We start from the raw sequence: 25,000 nt of genomic DNA, 5'->3' as shown, positions 1-25,000 counted from the left end.
ATCCAGCAGGAGAGCGGCAGTGGGTGCGAGAGAGAGAGAGAGAGAGAGAGAGAGAGAGAGAGATATTCAAAATAAAAACACACTGGTCTAAGTGAGGGTATGTTCCCAGAGAGAGAGAGAGAGAGAGAGATTGATTCAAATTCAAAACACATTGGTCTAAGTGAGGGGATGTTCCCCGAGAGAGAGAGAGAGAGAGAGAGAGAATGTTGCCTAAAGGATGATAAGTGAATGTGTCCGACGAAATTCGAGAAATGAATTAATGGAAAATCATGATAATATTTTAAGCGAGATCTTTGTATCTAAGAATACTAAAGAAAAAAAAAAATTGTAAAGATTTTTAGACAAAATAAATTTTAAATATAACAGAAGTCGGTGAAATAAGAATTATATTATATTAAATTGATTTTTAGAGGGATAAGACAATTAGGTTGCCAACACTGAATAAATAATAAAAAAACTTAACTGAACGATAATCGTTACTAAGAACTTGGGTAGCGTTAAACAAAATACAACAGCAAAATTAATTGAGAAACGATAAAATTAAAGTACACGAATTAGAAAATGCGCAGATAAAAGTTCTCTGGTATAGCCAAAACACGAACGAAAATAAATAAATAAAAAGTTACAACTACTTTTGTAAAAAAAGATTAGACGCGACAGGGTATCATCCGGCAGGCAGGAATTCGCAGGAATCTTGGGGCAAAAATTCCTTTCATTCCCAGGTCTTCATTGTCCTGTGGAAAGAGCTTATTGTCTCTAAGAAGGCTAAATTTACAACGGCGCGAATATTCTCTCTCTCTCTATCTTTCTCTCTCTCTCTCATGAAAAAGCGGAGAGAATGAAAGCAGGGTGGTACCGACAATGAAGGAACTCGGTACTGAATTAAACAACAAAACCACGAAAGACGGGATAATTAGCGTGATAGTAAAACGAACTGTGGAATAATAATAATAATAATAATATTAATAATAATAATAATAATAATAATAATAATTACTTACTTTTTACTTTATCTTCCCGCCACTGGCCAGTGGCATTAGGCTGATACAGTTCCTCTCCATCTGTCTCTATCTCATGCCATTTCCCTTGGTTCCTCTAGGTTTTGGATTTCATGTTATTTTGAATAATAATAATAATAATAATAATAACAATAATAATAATAATAATAATAATAATGTATTTGACCATGACCTCTATAGGCGCTCTACTAGCCTGTTTAAGTAGCAAGGAAAAAGCTGCTATTCGCAAAATAGAGAAGAATCTCTGTAAGTGTAACACTGCTGAAGTAGCCATTACTTTTAATAAAGTATGCTTGAGAGAGGGTCTGCTTCCTAAGTACAATAATAATAATAATACAGGTTTTATTGAGAATAATTGTTATTTCAGCCGTGTTTATTTTGTACAGAATTTTCTCTATCCTTCTTACTACTTACTTTTTGGGTACAGAAGAAAATTGTCAGTGATGAGAGGAATAGAGAAAGTTCTATACAAAATAAACGCGGCTGAAATAGCTATTATTTTCAATAAAACCTGTATTAATGAAGGTCTTCTTCCAGCAAATAATAATAATAATAATAATATTTTGTTAAAGATGATGGCAGCATCAGTGGAATTGATTTTATATATGGTCTTTTCAATTCTTCTTGATTATTCTTTCTTCTCCTCAGGTCTGATATTTGCTAATAGCTGGCCGATGTTCATATCTCGGTGAAAGAAATGTTTTTCTAAAAATAATAATTTATTGATATGATAACAAAAGTGTTAACAAATCTTAGTCTAAAAAGGGTGTAACGGAATTCCAACGTTTCCAACCGTATCATCGGTTCATTTTCAAGGAAAGGTGAGCTTGAACTGATTGAAATGGGGTCGTTCGGCGGTATTTATTGTGTCCCAGGTGCTCTGTCTGATGGGCGCTGCATTTTCATTGGCTGAACAGAGGATTAAGTCCCTGAGTCAAGCCGTCTTGCAGAGGTGGAAGCTCGCACTGCTCTTCTCGTGCGGACGCTGGAGACTGGGAGCGTAGTATTGGGAAGGTCATTGCCGATAGACGGGGGCACCTGATTGGCCCGTTCGATCGGCTCTATGGTGCTGGCGGGCGGCGTTTCCCTTCGTGCCCACCGTCGGCAGGAGTGAAGTCTCTTGGGTGGTGTTGAGGCTGGGTCTCTCCTTCCCGATGTGTAGGGCCTCCAAGAGGCGGAGGCGACGGTGGTCTGCTGCCTTATCGATAATTCTGATATTAGGAATAATGTCATTCCTAATTATCCTGGTATTGTGGACGTTTTTGGCATGATTATGGATGGCGCCTTCCTGAGCGTGGCAGGATATCCTCTTCGAAAATCGCATAGTCGTCATACCAATGTAAGCGCGCCGGGGCATTCCGGACAGGGCATTTGTACTGGTAGACAACGTTAGTTTTTTTCTTGAGAGGGTCCTGAAACACCGGGGGCTGGATTGTTTTTTCATAATCAGGCCACTGGTCTTCTTGTTCTTGTAGTAAATTATTAGTTTCACTTTTTTCGCAGGGTCCGTGGGGAGACGTTCCTTTTTTCTATTGATGGTACGAAGGGCTCGCTCGTCCTCTTTGTATTTCTTTATGAAATACTCCTTGTAAAAGAGAGTGACGTCTTCAGGGCGGCGGGACGAGGCTCCTGCTGATACCACTTATCGATGTTTCTGCGAATGCATTTAGTGATGTCCCGGTTGGAATACCCGTTGTTAATTAAACTTGGGCAACACGTTCTAATTCAGTGTGCGTGTCCTTCCACGAAGAGCAGTGTGAGAGAGCTCTCCTGATGAAGGCGCTGATCGCAGTGCGCTTGTATCTCTCTGGACACTCGCTCTCGCCGTTCAGGCACATGCCCAGGTTCGTGGGTTTCGTATACACCTGTGTTACGAAGCGCTCCTCTTGTTTGCCCGACGAGGACGTCAAGGAAGGGGAGGCGACGGTCACGGCAATGTTCGATGGTGAAAGTTGAGTCTGCTGTGGTCGTGGAAGGCTTGTCGCAGGCGCTCTATTTCTTCCACCGTGCTGGCGCTGATGAAAGTTGTCGTCAATATACCGACGTACATAGACGGCTTCTCGATGTTGGCGAATACCCGACGTTCCACAGCACCCATGTAGAAGTTCGCGAAAAGTACTCCGAGGGGAGAACCCATCGCTACTCCGTCTTTCTGTGTGTACAATATGTCCTCTATGGGTGGAGAAAGGGGCCTTTTTTGTACAAATTTCAAGGAGTTTTCGGAGGGCATGCTCAGGGATGTTTAATGGGGGCGTGGAGTCGTCTCTATATACACGATCCAGGATTATCTGAATTGTTTCATCCACGGGGACGTTCGTGAAGAGGGACTCCACGTCCATCGATGCAATAACTCCTCCGGGGGGGTGTCGTTTTCAGTGCTTCTAAAAACTCGGCAGATGACTTCAAACTGTGGTCATCTGGAACATAAGGAGTCAAAATAGTATTCAATTTCTTCGCAAGCTGGTATGTAGGAGCGGGAATTTGGCTAATAATGGGGCGTAACGGGTTCCCTGGTTTATGGGTTTTTAAGTTCGTTCCCGTATATGTAGCCAAGGTCGTAGTCCCCTACGATCGGCAGCAAGTGAAGGGCATTGGAAGCTGCATTGACAGTCTCAATAATCCTATTAGCCTCACGTTTAATGTCAATCTACCGGGTTCTTGGTGATTTTCTGGAATTTGCTGCTGTCTAGCCAGTCATCTCATCCAACTTGTGGTGGTATTCTTCAGTGCGGATGAGTACAAACGCAGCGGTTTTTATTCGGCCCGACGGACGGTGGACATCCTCTTTCGCTCGGAGTTCTTTGGCAGCTTCCCTCAGGCGCCTGTCGATCACATCACTCTTGTAATCACCGCGTTCCGTGAGGGCCTCGGCCAAGAGGAGGGGCTGCAGGGCGTCCGTAGTACGTATGGTGCCTTGATCTTCATGCTTGTGTATCGGTGTCCAGCAGGTACTCGATCTCAAGGCGTTTCTCATGGGCCTCGGTCGGGTGGAGAAATGGCAATTGAGTCCCATACGTAGAATTCTGTCTTGTTCGGCGGTAGGTACATAGTCGGTCAGGTAATGTATTCTTCTCTCTTCTGCGGGAGCCGTAGTTTTCCTCCGTTGAGGGCGACCAGCTTCCTAGTTATCGTCCTCATTCCCTTTTCGGCATCCTTCTCTTCTAGGCGGTGCAGGCATTCCATGATGGCGGTGGGGTGAGCCCGTTCTTGGGTGGAATCATCGTCTCTGTTGGCCGTTCCATAATTAGCATCGCCTTCCCGACACTCGGATGTGCTGCTACAGGGTTCCTGCTGTTACTGCGACGGAGGTTGTCCCACTCGGTGTGCAGGTTCTTCATCTCATCCTGGAGAGCGACTCTGTCTCGTTCCTTCGCCGAAAGTTGACGTTGAAGCAGGGTCCTCCTGAAGCTCCTAGTGCCCGGGTCTTCCTGTGCAGATGGGTCATGTAGCCGTAGAGTAGTATATGAAGGTAGGAGACCCTCTCTCAAACATGTTTTGACATGTATGGACACCATACACAAGCATGAAGATCAAGGCACCATACGTACTACGGACGCCCTGCAGCCCCTCCTCTTGGCTGGGGCCCTCACGGAACGCGGTGATTACAAGAGTGATGTGATCCTACAGGCGCCTGAGGGTAAGCTGCCAAAGAAACTCCGAGCGAAAGAGGATGTCCACCGTCCGTCGGGCCGATAAAACCGCTGCGTTTGTACTCATCCGCACTGAAGAATACCACCACAAGTTGGATGAGATACTGGCAGACAGCAGCAAATTCCAGAAAATCACCAAGAACCCGGTAGATGACATTAAACGTGAGGCTAATAGGATTATTGAGACTGTCAATGCAGCTTCCAATGCCCTTCACTTGCTGCCGATCGTAGGGGACTACGACCTTGGCTACTATAACGGGAAACGTTTTAAAACCCATAAACCAGGGAACCCGTTACGCCCCATTATTAGCCAAATTCCCGCTCCTACATACCAGCTTGCGAAGAAATTGAATACTATTTTGACTCCTTATGTTCCAGATGTCCGGTAGGTACGTAGTCGGTCAGGTTAATGTATTCTTCTCTCTTCTGCGGGAGCCGTAGTTTTCCTCCGTTGAGGGCGACCAGCTTCCTAGTTATCGTCCTCATTCCCTTTTCGGCATCCTTCTCTTCTAGGCGGTGCAGGCATTCCATGATGGCAGTGGGGTGAGCCCGTTCTTGGGTGGAATCATCGTCTCTGTTGGCCGTTCCATAATTAGCATCGCCTTCCCGGACACTCGGATGTGCTGCTACAGGGTTCCTGCTGTTACTGCGACGGAGGTTGTCCCACTCGGTGTGCAAGTTCTTCATCTCATCCTGGAGAGCGACTCTGTCTCGTTCCTTCGCCGAAAGTTGACGTTGAAGCAGGGTCCTCCTGAAGCTCCTAGTGCCCGGTCTTCCTGTGCAGATGGGTCATGTAGCCCGTAGAGTAGTATATTGAAGGTAGGAGACCCTCTCTCAAACATGTTTTGACATGTATGGACATACACAAGCATGAAGATCAAGGCACCATACGTACTAACGGACGCCTGCAGCCCCTCCTCTTGGCCGAGGCCCTCACGGAACGCGGTGATTACAAGAGTGATGTGATCGACAGGCGCCTGAGGGAAGCTGCCAAAGAACTCCGAGCGAAAGAGGATGTCACCGTCCGTCGGGCCGATAAAACCGCTGCGTTTGTACTCATCCGCACTGAAGAATACCACCACAAGTTGGATGAGATACTGGCAGACAGCAGCAAATTCCAGAAAATCACCAAGAACCCGGTAGATGACATTAAACGTGAGGCTAATAGGATTATTGAGACTGTCAATGCAGCTTCCAATGCCCTTCACTTGCTGCCGATCGTAGGGGACTACGACCTTGGCTACATATACGGGAACGTTAAAACCCATAAACCAGGGAACCCGTTACGCCCCATTATTAGCCAAATTCCCGCTCCTACATACCAGCTTGCGAAGAAATTGAATACTATTTTGACTCCTTATGTTCCAGATGACCACAGTTTGAAGTCATCTGCCGAGTTTTTAGAAGCACTGAAAACGACACCCCCCGGAGGAGTTATTGCATCGATGGACGTGGAGTCCCTCTTCACGAACGTCCCGTGGATGAAACAATTCAAGATAATCCTGGATCGTGTATATAGAGACGACTCCACGCCACATTAAACATCCCTGAGCATGCCCTCCGAAAACTCCTTGAAATTTGTACAAAAAGGCCCCTTTCTCCACCCACGAGGACATATGTACACACAGAAAGACGGAAAGTAGTAGTAGCGATGGGTTCTCCCCTCGGAGTACTTTTCGCGAACTTCTACATGGGTGCTGTGGAACGTCGGGTATTCGCCAACATCGAGAAGCCGTCTATGTACGTCCGGTATATTGACAGACACTTTTTCATTCAGCGCCAGCACGGTGGAAGAAAAATAGAGCGCCTGCGACAAGCCTTCCACGACCACAGCAGACTCAACTTCACCATCGCAACATTGTCCGTGACCGTCGCCTCCCCTTTCCTTGACGTCCTCGTCGGGCAACAAGAGGAGCGCTTCGTAACACAGGTGTATACGAAACCCACGAACCTGGGCATGTGCCCTGAACGGCGAGAGCGATGTCCAGAGAGATACAAGCGCACTGCGATCAGCGCCTTCATCAGGAGAGCTCTCTCACACTGCTCTTCGTGGAAGGACACGCACACTGAATTAGAACGTGTTGCCCAAGTTTTAATTAACAACGGGTATTCCCAACCGGGACATCACTAAATGCATTCGCAGAAACATCGATAAGTGGTATCAGCAGGAGCCTCGTCCGCCGCCCTTGAAGACGTCACTCTCTTTTACAAGGGAGTATTTCATAAGAAATACAAAGAGGACGAGCGAGCCCTTCGTACCATCATAGAAAGGAACGTCTCCCCCAACGGGACCCTGCGAAAAAAGTGAAACTAATAATTTACTACAAGAACCAAGAAGACCAGTGGCCTGATTATGAAAAAACAATCCAGCCCCGTGTGCAGGACCCTCTCAAGAAAACTAACGTTGTCTACCAGTACAAATGCCCTGTCCGGGAATGCCCCGGCGCTTACATTGGTATGACGACTATGCGATTTTCGAAGAGGATATCCTGCCACGCTCAGGAAGGCGCCATCCATAATCATGGCCAAAAACGTCCACAATACCAGGATAATTAGGAATGACATTATTCCTAATATCAGAATTATTATCGAATGGCAGCAGACCACCGTCGCCTCCGCCTCTTGGAGGCCCTACACATCGGGAAGGAGAGACCCAGCCTCAACACCACCCAAGAGACTTCACTCCTGCCGACGGTGGCACGAAGGGCGCCGCCCGCCAGCACCATAGAGCCGATCGCACGGGCCAATCAGGTGCCCCGTCTATCGGCAATGACCTTCCCAATACTACGCTCCCAGTCTCCAGCGTCCGCAGAGAAGAGCAGTGCGAGCTTCCACCTCTGCAAGACGGCTTGACTCAGGGACTTAATCCTCTGTTCAGCCAATGAAAATGCAGCGCCCATCAGACAGAGCACCTGGGACACAATAAATACCCGCCCGAACGACCCGTATTTCAATCAGTTCAAGCTCACCTTTCCTTGAAAATGAACCGATGATACGGTTTGGAAACGTTGGAATTCCGTTACACCCTTAGACTAAGATTTGTTAACCACTTTTGTTATCATATCAATAAAATTATTTTTAGAAAACATTTCTTTCACCGAGATATGAACATCGGCCAGCTATTAGCAAATATCCAGCCCATGATGAGAAGAGAATAATAAGAAGAATTGAAAAGACCATATATAAAATCAATTCCACTGATGCTGCCATCATCTTTAACAAAACATGTTTGAGAGAGGGTCTCCTACCTTCAAATAATAATAATAGTAATGGATAAGTATCAAGACCTGAAAATAGAAATAAGAAGGATATGGGATATGCCAGTGGAAATTGTACCCACAATCATAGGAGCACTAGGCACGATCCCAAGATCCCTGAAAAGGAATCTGGAAAAACTAGAGGCCGAAGTAGCTCCAGGACTCATGCAGAAGAGTGTGATCCTAGAAACGGCACACATAGTAAGAAGAGTGATGGACTCCTAAGGAGGCAGGATGCAACCCGGAACCCCACACTATAAATACCACCCAGTCGAATTGGAGGACTCTGATAGAGCAAAAAAAAAAAATAAATAAATAAATAAATAAAAATAATAGTAAATAATAATAATAATAGTGTATCCATTGTCTAGAGGTCACAAACTCTGTAACTGGAATTGCCTTCATACAACCTCTCACGAAATTGGCTATTGCTGTCAGTGCACCTCACAATGTGCAATGTAGTAGGTATCACTAAAGGTTGTCTGCATGCAGCATCCATTCAATCGTTTGTTGCTCCCACATCTACTCCATCTCCGTTCCTACTTCCTTTCTTTCACCTTGCTGTCCAACCGCTCCATCTGTTATTTGTCTTAAGGGCTGAGTGGCTGTAAGTGCCCCAGCGCTAGGATTTATGGCATTATTTTCATAAATGAGGTTCAGCTTTCCCTCACCGATGGTCCACATTTGATTAAGCAGAAAAAGTCCCTTAGATCAAAACTGACCATTTCGACCCTCTCTCATACATGGGCCCCGTCTAATACGTGAATCCGTCTAATACGTGAATCCGTCTAATACGTGAGTCCGTCTTATACGTGAATCCGTCTTATACGTGAGTCATAAGAACAACCGCGAAGAATTTTTATACCACATACTTTCCATGTTGCTTTGATACTATAATAAAATTAGAAGAAGTACTTGCAAGTCTCCACACATTGCTAGATAGCAAGTTCGCCCGAGTGAAATATCTCGTTTTAAGTGAATTTTAAACTGACGTTTCTACACTGAAGGTCAACGACACCGGAACTGAGAGAGAGAGAGAGAGAGAGAGAGAGAGAGAGAGAGAGAGAGAGTTTCAGCTAATGCAAACATGAAAGCACGGCCAAAAGCCTCAAGCAAACAGATTCATGAGCGTTAATTAGAACGCTTACTCGAGTGTTTATCTGCATATTACCAACATGATTATCTTCCTGTGTGAGCTAATTACGGTATACGTCGTGTTTTATTTCCTATACATACACACACACACACACACACACACACACACACACACACACACACATATATATATATATATATATATATATATATATATATATATATATATATATGTATATATATATATATATATATATATATATATATATATATAGATATATATATGTATATATATGTGTGTGTGTATATCGTAGAAAGCTGCGTGATATCAATAAAATACGAAATCAGAGATAAATGGCTCAAGAATTATGTTAGCAGACTTTAATTTGGGAGTAAAAATGCAGGTTACTGCAGTCACTTCAAAATTAAAGGTAATAAATCTTGTTGAATATACAAAGTGTGATCCGACCTCCAGCTTATTCGGGACGCTCGCAAGATTTTCCCCTTGCGCATAAGTTGTCGACATTATATTCCAAACTTTTACCGAAAATTAAAACGTGCTAAAATCTACAGTCAAATAGAGCATTGCTTTACCAACGAAAATTAAAACAAATAAGCCATATTTTATTAGAAATAACTTTTCTGTACAGTTTAACCTGCACATTTATTTTTTACATTTTCACTGTAATAAATACATCATAAATATACTATCCTAAAATTCTTGTATCTTTAAATAAACCTGCAACACCTTTTTCAGACCTTTTTAGGCTATCTATAGACCTTTTCTAGCTCCCCCCCCCCCCCCCCAACAACGACAACAAAATAGTTTGTAGGCCTACTCCCCGAGTAAGCAAAAATACCTTGTAGTTAATGGGACTCATATGACAGTCAGTGCTGTAGAGTTACAAGGATAACTAAACCTGGAATTTGGGGTTTGGGAAGATGAGGTTGGGATTCTTGAAGAATATAATTTGAAGAATATTTATTTTTTAAAGAGAAGGGTAACAGGAAAAAAACGAAAATTGGGCAGCTATAAGTTTTCTAAAGGCTTCCGTGAAAATTATACAAAAGGGCGGTGGATGATGAAGCTGTAGGTACCGATGACAGTTATGGAAAGACGAGAACATTGATGATTTGGGCAAGGAAAGGTTCGTAGGTCTAGTGCTTAGCCAGGAGCTGTGCGGAATATCAGACGGGGCAAGGCTAAAATGCAATACACATGAAGAATTTTATAATTATGAAACATTTAGAAACCACATGACGTTATCTACCCGGAACAAATTTTAATTTCTATGATAAAACTAAAGCCTCAATGAGGAAAACTATTTTCGTAGTCGCAGCAGGGCTTGTTGCGATGAGAATGGGTAAAACCGTGAGCTGGCCAATGCAGGATCTAAGAAGATCGCAGCTCATTTGGGATTGTTCCCAGCTCTACCACTCTCGACACCAGATTTTCTATTAAGAGTCTTAGTTAAATCTACCCCTTATGACACCACGATTTTCTATTAAGAGTCTTAGTTAAATCTACCCCTCACACGACACCACGATTTTCTATTAAATCTCAGTTAAATCTACTCCTTATGACACCACGATTTTCTATTAAGTCTTCGTTAAATCTACTCCTTATGACACCACGATTTTCTATTAAGAGTCTTAGTTAAGTCTACCCTTTACGATACCCCAATTTTCTATTAAGAGTCTCAGTAGTTTTTAAAATTTGAGGACGGACAGAGAGACCAAAAGGCATCTCAATAGGTTTCTTTTACAGAAAACTAAAGGAAACGCACAATTCACTGATTTGAGAACGATTGTCCTGTTGGCACTGCTTTTTCAGCAGCAGATGTTATCGCAAAATGAAAAAAAAAAAAAAAGTGCGCTTGTGTAACCAAGAACATGTTGAAAATAAATCAAGAACGTAAGAGAGTAAAAGCCGAGTTGTAATTCCACTTCGAGCAATGCATGAGAAGTACAGCATAGTCTCGGTGTTCCTCCCTAACTGCGCAATTTCTCTCCATTAAGAAGGCAATTAATGCAGCGTCATGTAGCTTACTGTTCCCTGCTTGTGTATTCATTTGTTCTGTTCTATGTATTCTATACGTATGCATTATTCTGTGTCTTTTCCGCATAATTTTGCCAACAACTGGCTTGTATCTTGCGCATACCAGTACACCTTAAGAATAATCAGTTTCAGGATAATCATCATATGTAGTTGCTCTTTCACTTACGGGTGGTGAGGAATACATTACAAATTACCAAAGGTAAAAGTCTCAAGGTGAATTACAGACAGCAAAAGAAAAGTCTTAATGACATCTACGACAGTCGTTTTTTATTCAAAATCTACTCAGCGTATTACATTCCTCAAGTTGTCTGTTCCAAGGGTGGCTCGATAAAGCTATGCAAGGGTATACATTGTACAGCTGTAGAGCATGCGTACTGCTTTATGGGCCTCTGACATCTCTTTAGGCTAAATTAAGCTGCTCATATCGCGAATCCTGGTAAAAAAGTCACAAGAAAACAAGTCACATGAATCTTTCCTAGATAGTGAACCCCAAATTTTAACCCGGTATGTATCTATGCATCCACCTTTGTACCGTGTTTAGTACAAGGCCGTTGGGGATTACTGTAAAAACATAAACGAAAGACATAATATAAAAAAAGATGAAGACCCTGAAAAATATTGTGAATTTTTCACTGTGACTTTATCACCGGTCACCATGAATTAATGTGACTTTTTTTTTCCTAGCCAAACTTGTGCCATTGTTCCTGTGACTTTATTACCGGTCACCCATATCTCAAGTTATGTCCACAGCCCTCTTAAGATGGAAAACTGGTTCTATTCTCTCCCATCTACGCTCAAACTCTTTAGTTTAAAGTCACTGTGATGTAAAATTAAACCATACACTAATGTTTTTGTCCTGATAAAGAATATATATATATATATATATATATATATATTATATATATATATGCATATTTCTATAAATATACAAATTTCGAGCATGTTAGGTCTAGCAATTCACTTTCACCTGCCACTGGGAGTTTCCATAACAACTTAATCCCTTGTCTCCAAAAACTGGTTTTCTGTTGGGTCACGGTTTACAATGATTAACACAGATACTGCTTTAATTCTATGCTGCCGAAAGGAAAAGAACCGCGTATGTCCTTAATCGATAGTGTACAACAGTCTTGAAATTAAAGCAATATCATTGCTATGTAAACGAGGTCGAATATGTCTGATATTTTCGAAATAAAGGACATGGGTAATGGATACACCGCTACAGCACGTTTTCGTTCCTTGTTTCTTCCAAGTATCAAAGGATGCCAAAGATTGGTAACCCTGAAACTAATTACATAAAAACACACTGCACGTGTCTCTGTGTGAGCGTGTTTGTGTTGTGTGTGTGTGTGTGTGTGTGTGAGAGAGAGAGAGAGAGAGAGAGAGAGAGAGAGAGACTTGGACGGAGAAGACTGTTCCACAAAAACAAACAGGTGGTTTCGTAAGATTTACAACAAGTCTCAATTGGGGAGAAATTAGAGATTATATAGTATCGAAAACATTACTGTTCTTATGTTTTCGTAACGACAGCATTTCGAACATCTTTTCACGTTATGCCAACAAAATCCTGTTTCTTACGCTATTCACAGAATTGCAATACTTACTGTTGTTTATGTACACCATTCCCGCTATTTCGTCTTTATCTTTCGCGCTCTCTCTCTGTATGGTTGCTTGTGTCCCACTTTTCGCGAGAGCCTCCCACATCACAGACAATGAATTGAAACACGCGCACTTTAGCACCACACAACCCAATCCTGTTCTGTATGCGGCAGTGATGTTTACAGTCATCAATGTTACTCAAAATGTACAGTCATCCATACGGATAAGCAGATCCAATAGAAAACCATATCAATTTTAACGCTAGAGTAAAAACTTTAAAATGTATAGGAACGAACATTGGTTCTTCAAAACTATATAAAGGCGAAATGCTGTTGGTTCTATACAATGAACGTTGTAGCATGGGCAGTTACCTGTATGCATATTATTCTGGTTTCTGTCTCTAAGTGATCGATCTATTCATTTATTGGTCGACCAGCATAAAGGTGTACTTTTTGTTATTATCATTTTACGCATTTCATGCTTTGAGGCATCCTATGACTGAACTTGGTGTTGCATTCCTCTCAGCTGCCTCAAGAGAATGGCAACATTTCTTTCCCCACTGGCTGCTGGTTGGCTGGGATAAAGTCGGCCTTATTCCATCACGAGTCTGCCCAACATAGGCCCATATGGTAGGGATTTGTATGGAATGAGAAGCATGGCGTGGACTTATGGACCCGTCCAACCAACCTACTGTCTTCCAAGTTCCAAGAGCAAAGGGACAGAAGCAGGGCTCCCGTGACTGAGGAAACGGTCGAACCCCCTTCATCTCCCACAAATGAGAACGCCAGGGCCAATGGGTACATCTCTAAAGGTGTCGGTCGCTCCCGCAGCGCTCCCCAATAATATTCAATTTCCCTATCAAATTGGGACTATTGATGGAGATATTTCCAAAGTTAAAGGGAGAATTTCTGGTTTTGAAATTGTATTAGATTTGTTACAGATACGTGACATGGTTCACTTACAACGTAAATTGTGAGAAACTGAATTCGAATTTCGAACGACGGGAAGGAGAAAGAAAGAAGAAAAAAAAACTTTCGGCTGGCGTTCGAACAGTTCGATTGTGAACCATCTCTCCAGTCCCAGCCAACCCCAGAATGAGCCCCCTCACCTCACCTCAAACATCGACCGCTTTCTAGCCTACGTTTGCATCTCTCTCTCTCTCTCTATCACCCCCCCAACCCCCATTTCCAATCCCCCCAACTCTGTGCTGCCTCATGCTGCCACCCAAAGTATCATACGGCCACCGCCGACAGCCACGTGTTAACATACAGTAAACATAAATATGTCGACTTTTGCGAATACACTCTTCACGAGCAGCACATCGAACCTGTCAGATTTCCGCTTCCGTTGAAGTGGCGCCGCGACAGTTAACCTGAGAGGCATAAATTGCGTATGCCTTTGACATTTCGGACGTTTGTTTTGGTGTGTAGCCAAGTCGCCGACAGGGGGTGTGGTCAACAGCTTGGCATGGGAACATGCATTAACTCCGTAAACTTAACTCGTTCCGGAAGGTATCACGAGTGTGTTCATTCCATCCCCGACATTCCCTTTGCCGCGCCGCTTTGCCAAGAAAAAGTACCAGTTAGTCTTGCTTCTGCGACTGTACGTAAGTACGTATGCCAATGCTCGGTTCGTGGCGAAACTGCTGCGTCTATGTGTCTGTGTGTGCTGTACTCTTCTTGTTCCGACGGACGGAGGAAAAGTGACTCTGTTGCGTTAGAGAAACATGGCAGCGTGCCACAACGTCGCACGTTATAAAGAACACAGATAACCTGTTGATGAGACTAATTGGCTTCGGTGTTATGGCATACTGTGGTGGTGCTGCCTCTTCTACTCATTCCGCCCTATTGATTATCATAGATGAGAAGACATGGCAGATGAGTAAGGAAATCCCACGGCTTATTAATCATTCATGCATTCTCAATTACACACGTACCTGTAGAGCCACTTTCGTGTTTAGCCTCACAAGAGATTTGCCGCCTGTCACTCTGACTTATTCTTTCTTGTTGCATGCACCAGTCACGGTATGTCGCTGTGGAATGTGAGATCAATAGAGAACTTGCGATGAAGTTATTTTCGGGGATAACTTTCGTCGGAGTTACTACCAACCCGAAGAGAAGGCAATGCAGCTCCCATTTTTAATATAAAAAGTGATCAAATATTTTACAAAAACGGAAACGCATCCATTTCTTTCATATGCTCAGAATAATCAACAAAACACGGCATGCGGTCAGGTATAAATAATAATCGGGAATTTTAAAGTATAATTTTACAACCATGTGGTATTAAATTCGAAAAAAATAATCACGGAGAATTAAGGCGATTAAGGTGAAAACTGGTAACCTTCCTGAACCAGTTTCCCCATAATCTCACTTATTGCTTGCGCCCGCCGTGTGTGTGCTTTGAAGGAGCATGTGCCAATTTGGTTTTAATTTTCATTGGGAATTGTGAAATCGAACTTAAAGAGAGTCCACAGTAGTTTAGAAAAAATGTCAATGGCACGTACTACACAAATTATACGAGTCATCGCTAAACACGTGCAGTCAATATGATAAGGGAATTAAAGTAAACTATATATATATATATATATATATATATATATATAATTATATGTATGCATATATAATGTATTTACAGATATACACATATATAATCGTAAATTACATGCGATATTACTAGGAGAAGAAACAGAAATATTCGCATATCTACATAATCGTGAGCTGAGACCTTATAGTAGGTTGCATACTGTAGCTGCATTTATTTACATTGAAACTCAAGTGCATATAGTGTTTTTATAGGTAAATGCATAAAGAACCTTGTTTTTTGCTTGTTTCATTGAAAGTGTCAGAAGAAGCGCCTTTTCATCAGTACTGTATGAGCATAAAATTGGACATACTCAATTACGGCGTATCAAATCATGTTTAATAACATGTTAGTCTTGGAAAGCCTGAGGAAGCTATGTCGCACGAGAAGGGATCATCCGGGTAATCGCTCACATAATATAAAATAAATAAATGGTAGAAATACCACAGGACGATTAGGTTCAGTCATTTTGACGTGGAGCCCTGTAAACGCACGCAAACAAACTAAATTACAAGTAATATCCATGTAGCGTTTGAGATCTCTCAAAGTGAAAAGGTGAACGACGCAGTAGACGCAACTGAGTTTCAACGTCCTGCCGATGAAGCTTTTGTGCAGGTGTCTCAAGCGACAATCGGTTATTTTCTTTATTGCGAAAAACGTAATAGCTACTGTAGCACATTTTTCATCAAGCCACCCAGTCTTGATGAAACAAAATAATGGTCAGGGGTTTCATGAAATCCTAGAATTTTTCAGGGAATTCGTGAAATCAGCAACTCACTTAAGGACATTTGATCCCCGGGGGCTAGTACTAAACACGGCGAAACAGTGAATCTATACACTGTTTCGCCGTGTTTAGTACTAGCCACCCCGGAGATCAAATGTCATTAAGTGTATTGATGATTTCACGAATTCTCTGAAAATTTAAGGGATTTCGTGAAATCCCTTGTTTCACAACATTAACATTACTGTAACACACGCACACACATATGCTCCAGGCTTCAGTAACATTCTCACCTCACCAGCCACAGTAAGAAGTTCAGCTCCGCGTCGTAAAATAGTCCTCACATTTGAAATGCAGTTTCCCCCTTTCAATATAAGTTCGTCAGATTCACCGGGGTTATCGATTATAGCGCACTGCAGTCAGGGTAGAAAAAGGAATGGGGCTTGCAGTTACACTCCATAGAGACTTGGCATATATATATATATGTATATATATTAATATATATATTATATATCTATATATATATATATATATATATATATATATATATATCATATATATATATTGTGTGTAATCCATAAAATTAAATGCTCAATAAACATAAATGAGCGTGTGCTGATAAGTATATAGAAACTACCATCGATAACCCTGCACTGTGGTATGTTTACGTAGTGTCGATGTGTAAACATCAAGCAAAATACGGAGTGATCAATGCAGTTATGCCACAAACTCTATATTTTTCTTTCTTTTCGAAGTCTTAGTGAGGTGTCTACTGACGTTTCAAGGATGTCAGTCTCGTTGTATCTGTATACTCAGGATGTAATTATCAGTGAAGTCATTGCCAGGAATTTGTCATTATGATAATCGATAAGTCAGAGGAAGGTCACTGTCAGTGGAATAATAATAACAGCAACAATAATAATAATAATAATAATAATAATAATAATAATAATAATAATAATAATAATAATAATAGCTGCTGTTAAGTAATAACGTTAGAGATTTATTTTATTTATTCATTTACTTATTTAAATGACCATAAAAACTAAGCTTTATCGAACCGTATGTCTGCATGTACGAAAATGAATAAATAAATAATAATAATAACAATAATAATAATAGCTGCTGTTAGTAATTCCATTAGTGCTTGATCTTATTTATTTAAATGATAATAACTAAGCTTTACTAAACCGTATGTCTGCATGTCGAAAACAAATAATACTAAGAATAACAATAGATACTGCTAGTAATTCCATTATAGTTTTATCGTATTTATTCATTTAATAACAATAATAACTAAGCTTTATCCAACCGTATGTCTGTATGTACGAAAATAATTAATTAATAATAAGATACTGCTAGGAATTCCATTATAGTTATATTATATTTGTTTACTTTATAATACTAATAACTAAACTTTATCCAACCGTATGTCAACATGTATGAAAATAATAATAATAATAATAATGGTTACTGTTAGTAATTCCATTATAGTTTTATCGCATATATTTATTGAATAACAATAATAACAAAGATTTATCCAACCGTATGTCTGCATGTATAATAATAATAATAATAATAATAATAATAATAATAATAATAATAATAATAATAATAATAATATTAATAATGGTTACTGCTAGTAATTCCTTTATAGTTTTATCGTATTTATTGAATAACAATAATAACTAAGATTTTATCCAACCGTATGTCTGCATGTGCGAAAATGGAATAATAAAAAGAAGGGTCGAAAGGGAGAGAGACCCGAAACAAAGGAATCGACAATGCGCAATTGACTGGTCCTTACTGCCGACGAAGGATTTGCTGCTGACATCTCAATTGTCAGAGAGCCTCTTGAAGTGTTTGCAGCCGAGTGTGGAGTCTGGCTGCGGTCGATATCCAGTGGAACAATTTTATTTTTTTTTATTATATCTTTGGCTAAGTTTTTTTTTATTTTTATTTTACGAGACATTTTAAATATTACTTTACGCTTAACGATACTTACGTTCATGCGGTTGAATGGTTTTCATGAAAAGGGTTTGTGTATGTGACTGTTTCATGTTCTAATTGTATATGGTTCTGAATTTACGAGGGCGAATTGGAATATATATCTTTTTTGTTATTATTATTATATATATATATATATATATATATATATATATATATATATATATATATGTGTGTGTGTGTGTTGTGTGTGTGTGTGTGTGTGTGTGTGTTTGTGTGTTACGGGAATATGTGAAATAATCAATTCGCTTAGGAACATTTGATTCCAGAGGGCTAGTACTAAACACGGTGAAACAGTGATTCATGTACACGTTTCGCCGTGTTTGGTACTAGTCCCTTGTGGGTCAAATGTGTTTCGCCGTGTTAAATACTGGTCCCCTGGGGGATCAAATGCACTTGGGGACTTTTGATCCCCCATGGGTTAGTACTAAACACGGCGAAAGACAGTTGACTCCCCAGGGGCTACAGTAGCTTCACATCAACCAAGCATTTGACGTCTAGGCCAGTCCCTTGCGACGCTTCTGATTGGCTGTTGATAAGCTAGTCACATGGCTGGAAACTCTCTGCCTCTCTCGAGAGTTCACATGGGCAGGATGTGTGTTCCTCTTCTCCTGAGGGGTACGTCTTTCAAACGTATACCTCAGGAGAGGTGGAACACGCCTCCTGCCCATAAGAACTCTCTCGAGAGACTGAGAGTTTCCAGCAGGGTTGACGCGAAGTCCGCACGTCACCAAGAAACTAGCTCCGCACTGGGAGGTGTAGTGTTAATTGTCAAGCAATGTTATGTTGCTACACTAACTAGACGAAATAGTCATCCTGGTTATATTATATTAACCGTATCTTTTCCAGTATATGAGTTGGGTTTACTAATTAAACCTTTTTAGAGTTAGATTTTCCCCTTTCCGAAATTCAGGTGCTTCATATATTTTGAAACATTACGTAACCTTAATGATAGTAAAATCTAGAATCGAACGAGATACGCGGACAATGTTCAGTCTTGAAGCTGGTTTATTACATTCGATATATATAGTATATATATATATATATATATATATATATATATATATATATATATATATGTGTGTGTGTGTGTGTGTGTGTGTGTGTGTGTGTGTGTGTGATATTACTGTTTTATATTTATTTCTTTACTGAAAACGGTTGGTTTTGCATTCATTTCTTTGCTATCCCCACAGAGTAAGTTGACAAGCTCCATAAATCCTTCGATATTCATAATTAGTTTATTCTTTCTTTTCTTTTTTAAGCCACGTTTGTCACTTTAGGTAATATGCTGTATGTTAAATCAAATGTTTGCCGAAGTATTAATGATAATAAACAACCTAATATATAACAATCTAGGCTAAAAATCATGCCATAAACATTGTAAACTGACAAAAACGATATGAAACATGTAGGTCTATATGCCGCCTTTTATGATCCGGATATTTTGAAATGAGATATTTCCCCAAGAGAATGGACAGCATATTATGCATGATTTATGGTATACGTGTGCCAATCCTAAGCCAAACGAATGCCCTATTCAAGGCTGAGTTTCAAAAAATTGGAAAAGAGCACATCATAATCGGTCCTTTTTTATCAATAAGCTACATTAATATAAAGAAAATCCACAATTATAATACACCACTTTCTAGCATAGTGATATCGAAACTTATTCGGTTATAATCAGTTGAATCACTTCAACTAATGAGATTGCCTAATACATATTTGCAGTTGGTTTCTCAAAAAAAAATAAATAAAAACTCGTTGCAACATGACTGAGTTTACATTAATTTAAGTCAGTCTTCACCCTAAGATTTCACAAATTAACCAAATTTTACTAACCTATATATATAATTAAAAAGGCAAATTGAAGATTGGTGGACCTAAAGAATGAATGCATTGGGTTACGTCATCTGCTGTTGACAAAATCGGTTCTTAATTGAAAATCGTATATGATCGTATCTGATATTGGCTCACGAATACTCGAGACTAGTGAAAATGGTTAATTTTTCAAAAATATTAGTATTTTCAAAAATATTATATAATTTCAATCATTTTTTATTTTCATGAAAAAAGTTTTAAAAGCATATATACTATGCGGACCTACAGCGCCGCATACGTGAGGAGTGCAGACCTCAGCTCTGCATTCAATGCCTCCCCCTCGAATCCTCTCCGCACTTTTGGTCATTTCTCCGCGCTTTGGCAACACTGGTTTCCAGCCCTGTGATTGGCTTATCAACGGCTAATCAGGAGCGTCGTAATGGACGGGCCTTAGACATCAAATGCACGGTTGATGTGAATATACTATAGTACTAAACAAGGCGAGTACATGAATCACTGTTTCACCGTGTTTAGTCATTTCTCATATTCCCTAGGGATTTCGTGAAATCCCTGATTTCACATGTTCCCTGTAACATATATTATATAATTTGTATGCAGAAAATATTGACATATATAGGATTCATTCAGCGTTGATGCTAACTCCTATATAACTTTGGAGGAACTTCTGCTCGAGTGAAATCTCATTTATATAAATGAAAACAAGCTTTCTCCACAATTGACGTTTGTATCCATGCTATTTTAAAGTATTTACTGATAAAATACTAACAAAATTTCAATTTAACCACACAAAAAATATTTTCATTCCGTTGCTATTTTAATTAATAACTCAATTTTCTCATCACTAGACATCTGAAAATAATGATAACTGAATGACAAATGCAATTTCGGTTAATAACGTGAATAGCTGATGAACTAGTAACGTTGAATGTTACCAGTACTGAACACTGATTATATTAAATGATGATAACTTGAAAGTCGATAACTGAATTTGATGACGATGAACAGCGTTGACGATACTAGATGGCGATAACAATGACTCAATTATGCTGGTGACACTGACGGTCGATAATGCTGAATGATGATAACATTAAGAGTCGATAATAATGAATGTTGATAACATTAGGTCAATAATGAGAATGCTGATGACACTGAAGGCCAATAACAAAGGATGTTGATAACACTGAAGGTCGGTAATGATGAATGTTGATAACATTGAGAGTCGATAATAATGAATGTTGATAACATTAGGTCACTAATGATGAATGCTGATGAAACTGAAGGTCAATAGTAATGAGCGTTGATAATTAGAAGGTCGATAATGATGAATGTTGATAACACTGAAGGTCAACAATAATGAATGTTGGTAACTGAATGTCGAAAACAATGAATGTTGGTAACACTGAAGGTCGACAATAATGAATGTTGATATCACTGAAGGTCAACAATAATGAATGTTGGTAACACTGAATGTCGAAAACAATGAATGTTCGTAACACTGAAGGTCAACAATAATGAATGTTGGTAACACTGAAGGTCGACAATAATGAATGTTGATAACACTAAATGTCGAAAACAATGAATGTTGGTAACACTGAAGGCCGAAAACTGCATGTTGAAGATGCTAAACGTCGATAGCAGGGGTTATCAGAGCAGACATCATGGTGCACTTCACAGACAGAAAAAAAAAAAATTTTTGGACCCTTGAGATTTCGGCTCCTTTTTAGTGGACGATTTTGTGCCCCCCCCCCCCCCCCCCTCTCTCTCTCTCTCTCCTCTCTCTCTCTCTCTCTCTCTCTCTCTCTCAAAGGATCCCAGACATTCATCTGTACTAGAAACAATACTTCGGTGATCTCCCAGATAGAGAAAATCCCACGTCCGCAAAGCCTTAAAGATATTAAATATTAGTTTATTATTCAAGCAAAACAAGGTGTAGCGCGTCAGTGGCGTGGTTGGTTTGGTGTGTGCTTCTCACCTCGGTGGTCGCGGGTTCGATTCTCGGCCATTCCATTGAGGAGTGAGAGATGTGTATTTCTGGTGATAGACGTTCACTCTCGACGTGGTTCGGAAGTCACGCAAAGCCGTTGGTCCCGTTGCTGAATAACCACTGGTTCCATGCAACGTAAAAACACCATACAAACATAAAAAACAAACAAAACAAGGTGTGATCCAACCTCCAGCTTACTCGTGATGTGTGCAAGATTTCCCCCTCATCATAAGTTGCAAACTTATGTTCCTAACTTTCAACGTACATTAAAACGTGCTTTAGTAAAATCTATGGCCAAATAGAGCCTGGTTTCATCACCGAAAATTGAAATCAATACGCTATATTTTATTAAAATAATTTTCTGTGTTAACATGCACATTATTGATTTTTTACATTTTCATTCTAATGAGTGAATCATAAATATGTTATCATAAAATTCCTGTATCTTTAACACAAAGCGGAATACCTTTTTCACACTTTTTTAGGTTCACTGTAGACCCTTCCTAGCCCCCCCTCCACCAACAACGACAACAAAATAGACTTTTTTTAGGCTTTTCCAAAAACCTTTCCAACGACAACAACATTAACACCACCAACAACAAAGTAGTTTGTAGGCTTACTCCCCGAGTAAGCGAAAATGATGACTTGCTAATATCTAAGATATCACGAGTAAAATCTTAGACGTTTGCTTATGAGAAAACACAGGCCAATTATGTCTCATACACATTCATGCAAGATGTTCATGTCCTGTGAAAATCTTGAATATATTAGTTATTCACTCGCTGGTACTTCAGTTACTGCGAATAGACATGACATACAAATATAGAGACAAGAAAAAATAATACTGATGGAACTACAGTTGTAAGCTTCCGTAAACATAGGGTGGAAACTGTTTGTTTATTTCTACGTATTATGTCTTCATTAGCGGTTACATGTGCCGGATTGGGTATAGTGAACAGTCAAAGCAAGTAATGATAACAAGTATATATATATATATATATATATATATATATAATATATATATATATATATATATATATATATTTATATATATATACATAATATGTATATATATTTATCTATATGTATGTTATTACATCGGTAGGGAACAGAAAAAAAAAGACGACAGGATGATATTTATTGACGGCACCCCTCTAAGAAAGAATATAATATAATATATATATATATATATATATATATTATATATATATACATATAAATATATATTATATGACTGTGAATTTGTCCATGTATGTGAACATGTATACCCTTAGCTATGAATGCAACGATGAAAACAATATAGCTGTGCGTACATATCACTGTGCAAGAATATGCGTAAATTTTAAGCTTACTAAGATACATGCACACCCTAGCAATTGCAGATGAGAACGAACTATACTGGCATTATCGGCTCCGAGATTACTAGCAATTTGTACGTATTTTTGCTGCTCTTTCTCCTCTGTTCGGTGCCAAGAGTTGCGTAATATCCTGCCCGTGTGATACAATTCTTCTGGCAGTAATGACTATGTGAAGTCACATTCGCATCGGTTCGTTTACAAGCAAACATAAGCGAAGAATTTGTTCGTGTCCGAATGTGGAAGAGGGAAGGAGTAAAATAGATAAGTGCGTATAATATAAGAACACGTAGACAACAGAGAGAGAGAGAGAGAGGGGAAATGTATATTCCAATTTGTAATCATGTACAGCAAGGTTCAAAGAAAGGACCATGGTGTACAGTATAAGGATTGACGTTCGTACATCAGAGAGAGAGATATACTTAGTTTGACATTCAAGAATGGTTAGCTTGTTCCCAAGGTCGCTGCTCTCAGTCCCCGTATATTGTCTTATCATTTCGCTTTATATATATTTATTTTATATATATTTATATAACTATATTCATAATATAAATATATAATATATATATATATATATATAATCATATAAATCTTAGAAAACTGTCTTTGTTGGTTATCAACGTTTCTCAATTATTTGCAGAATTACGTCCTCAGAGCTGCGCATAGAAAGGATGAAACATTTATAAGTACAATCTTGAAAATTATAAAAAATTTGTTTTGAATGGTTCCTGATATTATTTATTTTAATCTTACTCTTTTTTAAGATTGTACTTAAAAGTGTTTTTTTCTCTTTTTTTAAACGTGCATCCATGAGGATGTAATTCTGTAAATAATTTCGAAACGGTAATAAAGATAGTCCATTGTGTGGTTTTCATCAGTCTTCCTTTGAGGATGTGTTCTAGGAGTATTTCCCTTTGCCCTTCATCATTATATATATATATATACATATATAATATATATATGTATATATATATATATATATATAATATATATATAAATTTTTTTTTAAAAAAATATATACTCATACATAGATTTTGGCAACTCAGCACGCATACAGTTCACTGTTTTTTTTTTTTTTTTTTTTTTTTTAATGGTGTTTTTACGTTGCATGGAACCAGTGGTTATTCAGCAACGGGACCAACGGCTTTACGTGACTTCCGAACCACGTCGAGAGTGAACTTCTATCACCAGAAATACACATCTCTCACTCCTCAATGGAATGGCCGAGAATCGATCCCGTGACCACCAAGGCGACCACGTAACTGTGTTAAGTTTCGTACCCATTTTTGTGCTCTGGTTGTAACAGCGGCATATCTTGGCTTCTGTTACCTCTATCCAGGAGCTAAGGTTACCTCCTGGCTGTAGCGCCTCAGCGGCGTGGTTGGTATGGCATTGGCGTCCCACCTCGGTGGTCGCAGGTTCGATTCTCGGCCATTCTATTGAGGAGTGAGAGATGTGTATTTCTGGTGATAGAAGTTCGGTCTCGACGTGGTTCGGAAGTCACGTATAAAGCCGTTGGTCCCGTTGCTGAATAACCACTGGTTCCATGCAACGTAAAAGCACCATACAAACAAACTTCGTGGCTAACGTCAAAATCTAAGATAAACGATCATGGTTTTCTGTTCCCGTTTCTCCTGTCTACGTCTGTTTGAGGGAATTCGTGGTATACGTTTGAGCTTCTTTGGAATTTCCAGAAGTTTATATTAAGAGGTCTTCATATGATTTTGATACATTGTCACAGTTTTTTTTTAGGGTAGCTCTCTTAAGAGCAGTTTTTATTTATTTATTTATTTTTAATTTTATGAAACCCTGTAAAGTTCAGCTGCTAAAAGTGG

The 25,000-nt window shown here is 39.7% G+C and overlaps 1 protein-coding gene across 6 annotated transcripts in view; it reads left to right on the top strand.

Moving 5' to 3' along the window:
- LOC135201812 (uncharacterized) overlaps positions 1 to 25,000 on the top strand; it is a 165,998-nt gene that overhangs the window by 38,565 nt on the left and 102,433 nt on the right. The window contains exon 1 of one of the 6 annotated variants that reach the window (XM_064231087.1): positions 13,998 to 14,286. The exons of 2 other annotated variants lie outside the window; for them this stretch is intronic. In XM_064231087.1, coding sequence (XP_064087157.1) covers positions 14,069 to 14,286 — 218 coding nt within the window. In that variant the 5' untranslated portion in view covers positions 13,998 to 14,068. Of the gene's footprint in view, positions 1 to 13,997; positions 14,287 to 14,531; positions 14,558 to 25,000 lie in introns of those variants that run through there. 3 more of the 6 variants (XM_064231081.1, XM_064231086.1, XM_064231084.1) reach the window with 3 other exon arrangements.

The sequence above is a fragment of the Macrobrachium nipponense genome, chromosome 28 (genome assembly GCF_015104395.2).
Source record: "Macrobrachium nipponense isolate FS-2020 chromosome 28, ASM1510439v2, whole genome shotgun sequence".
Lineage (NCBI taxonomy): Eukaryota > Metazoa > Arthropoda > Malacostraca > Decapoda > Palaemonidae > Macrobrachium > Macrobrachium nipponense.
The sequence above is the reverse complement of the archived record's forward strand: the minus strand, read 5'-3'. Positions and strand labels throughout refer to the sequence as shown.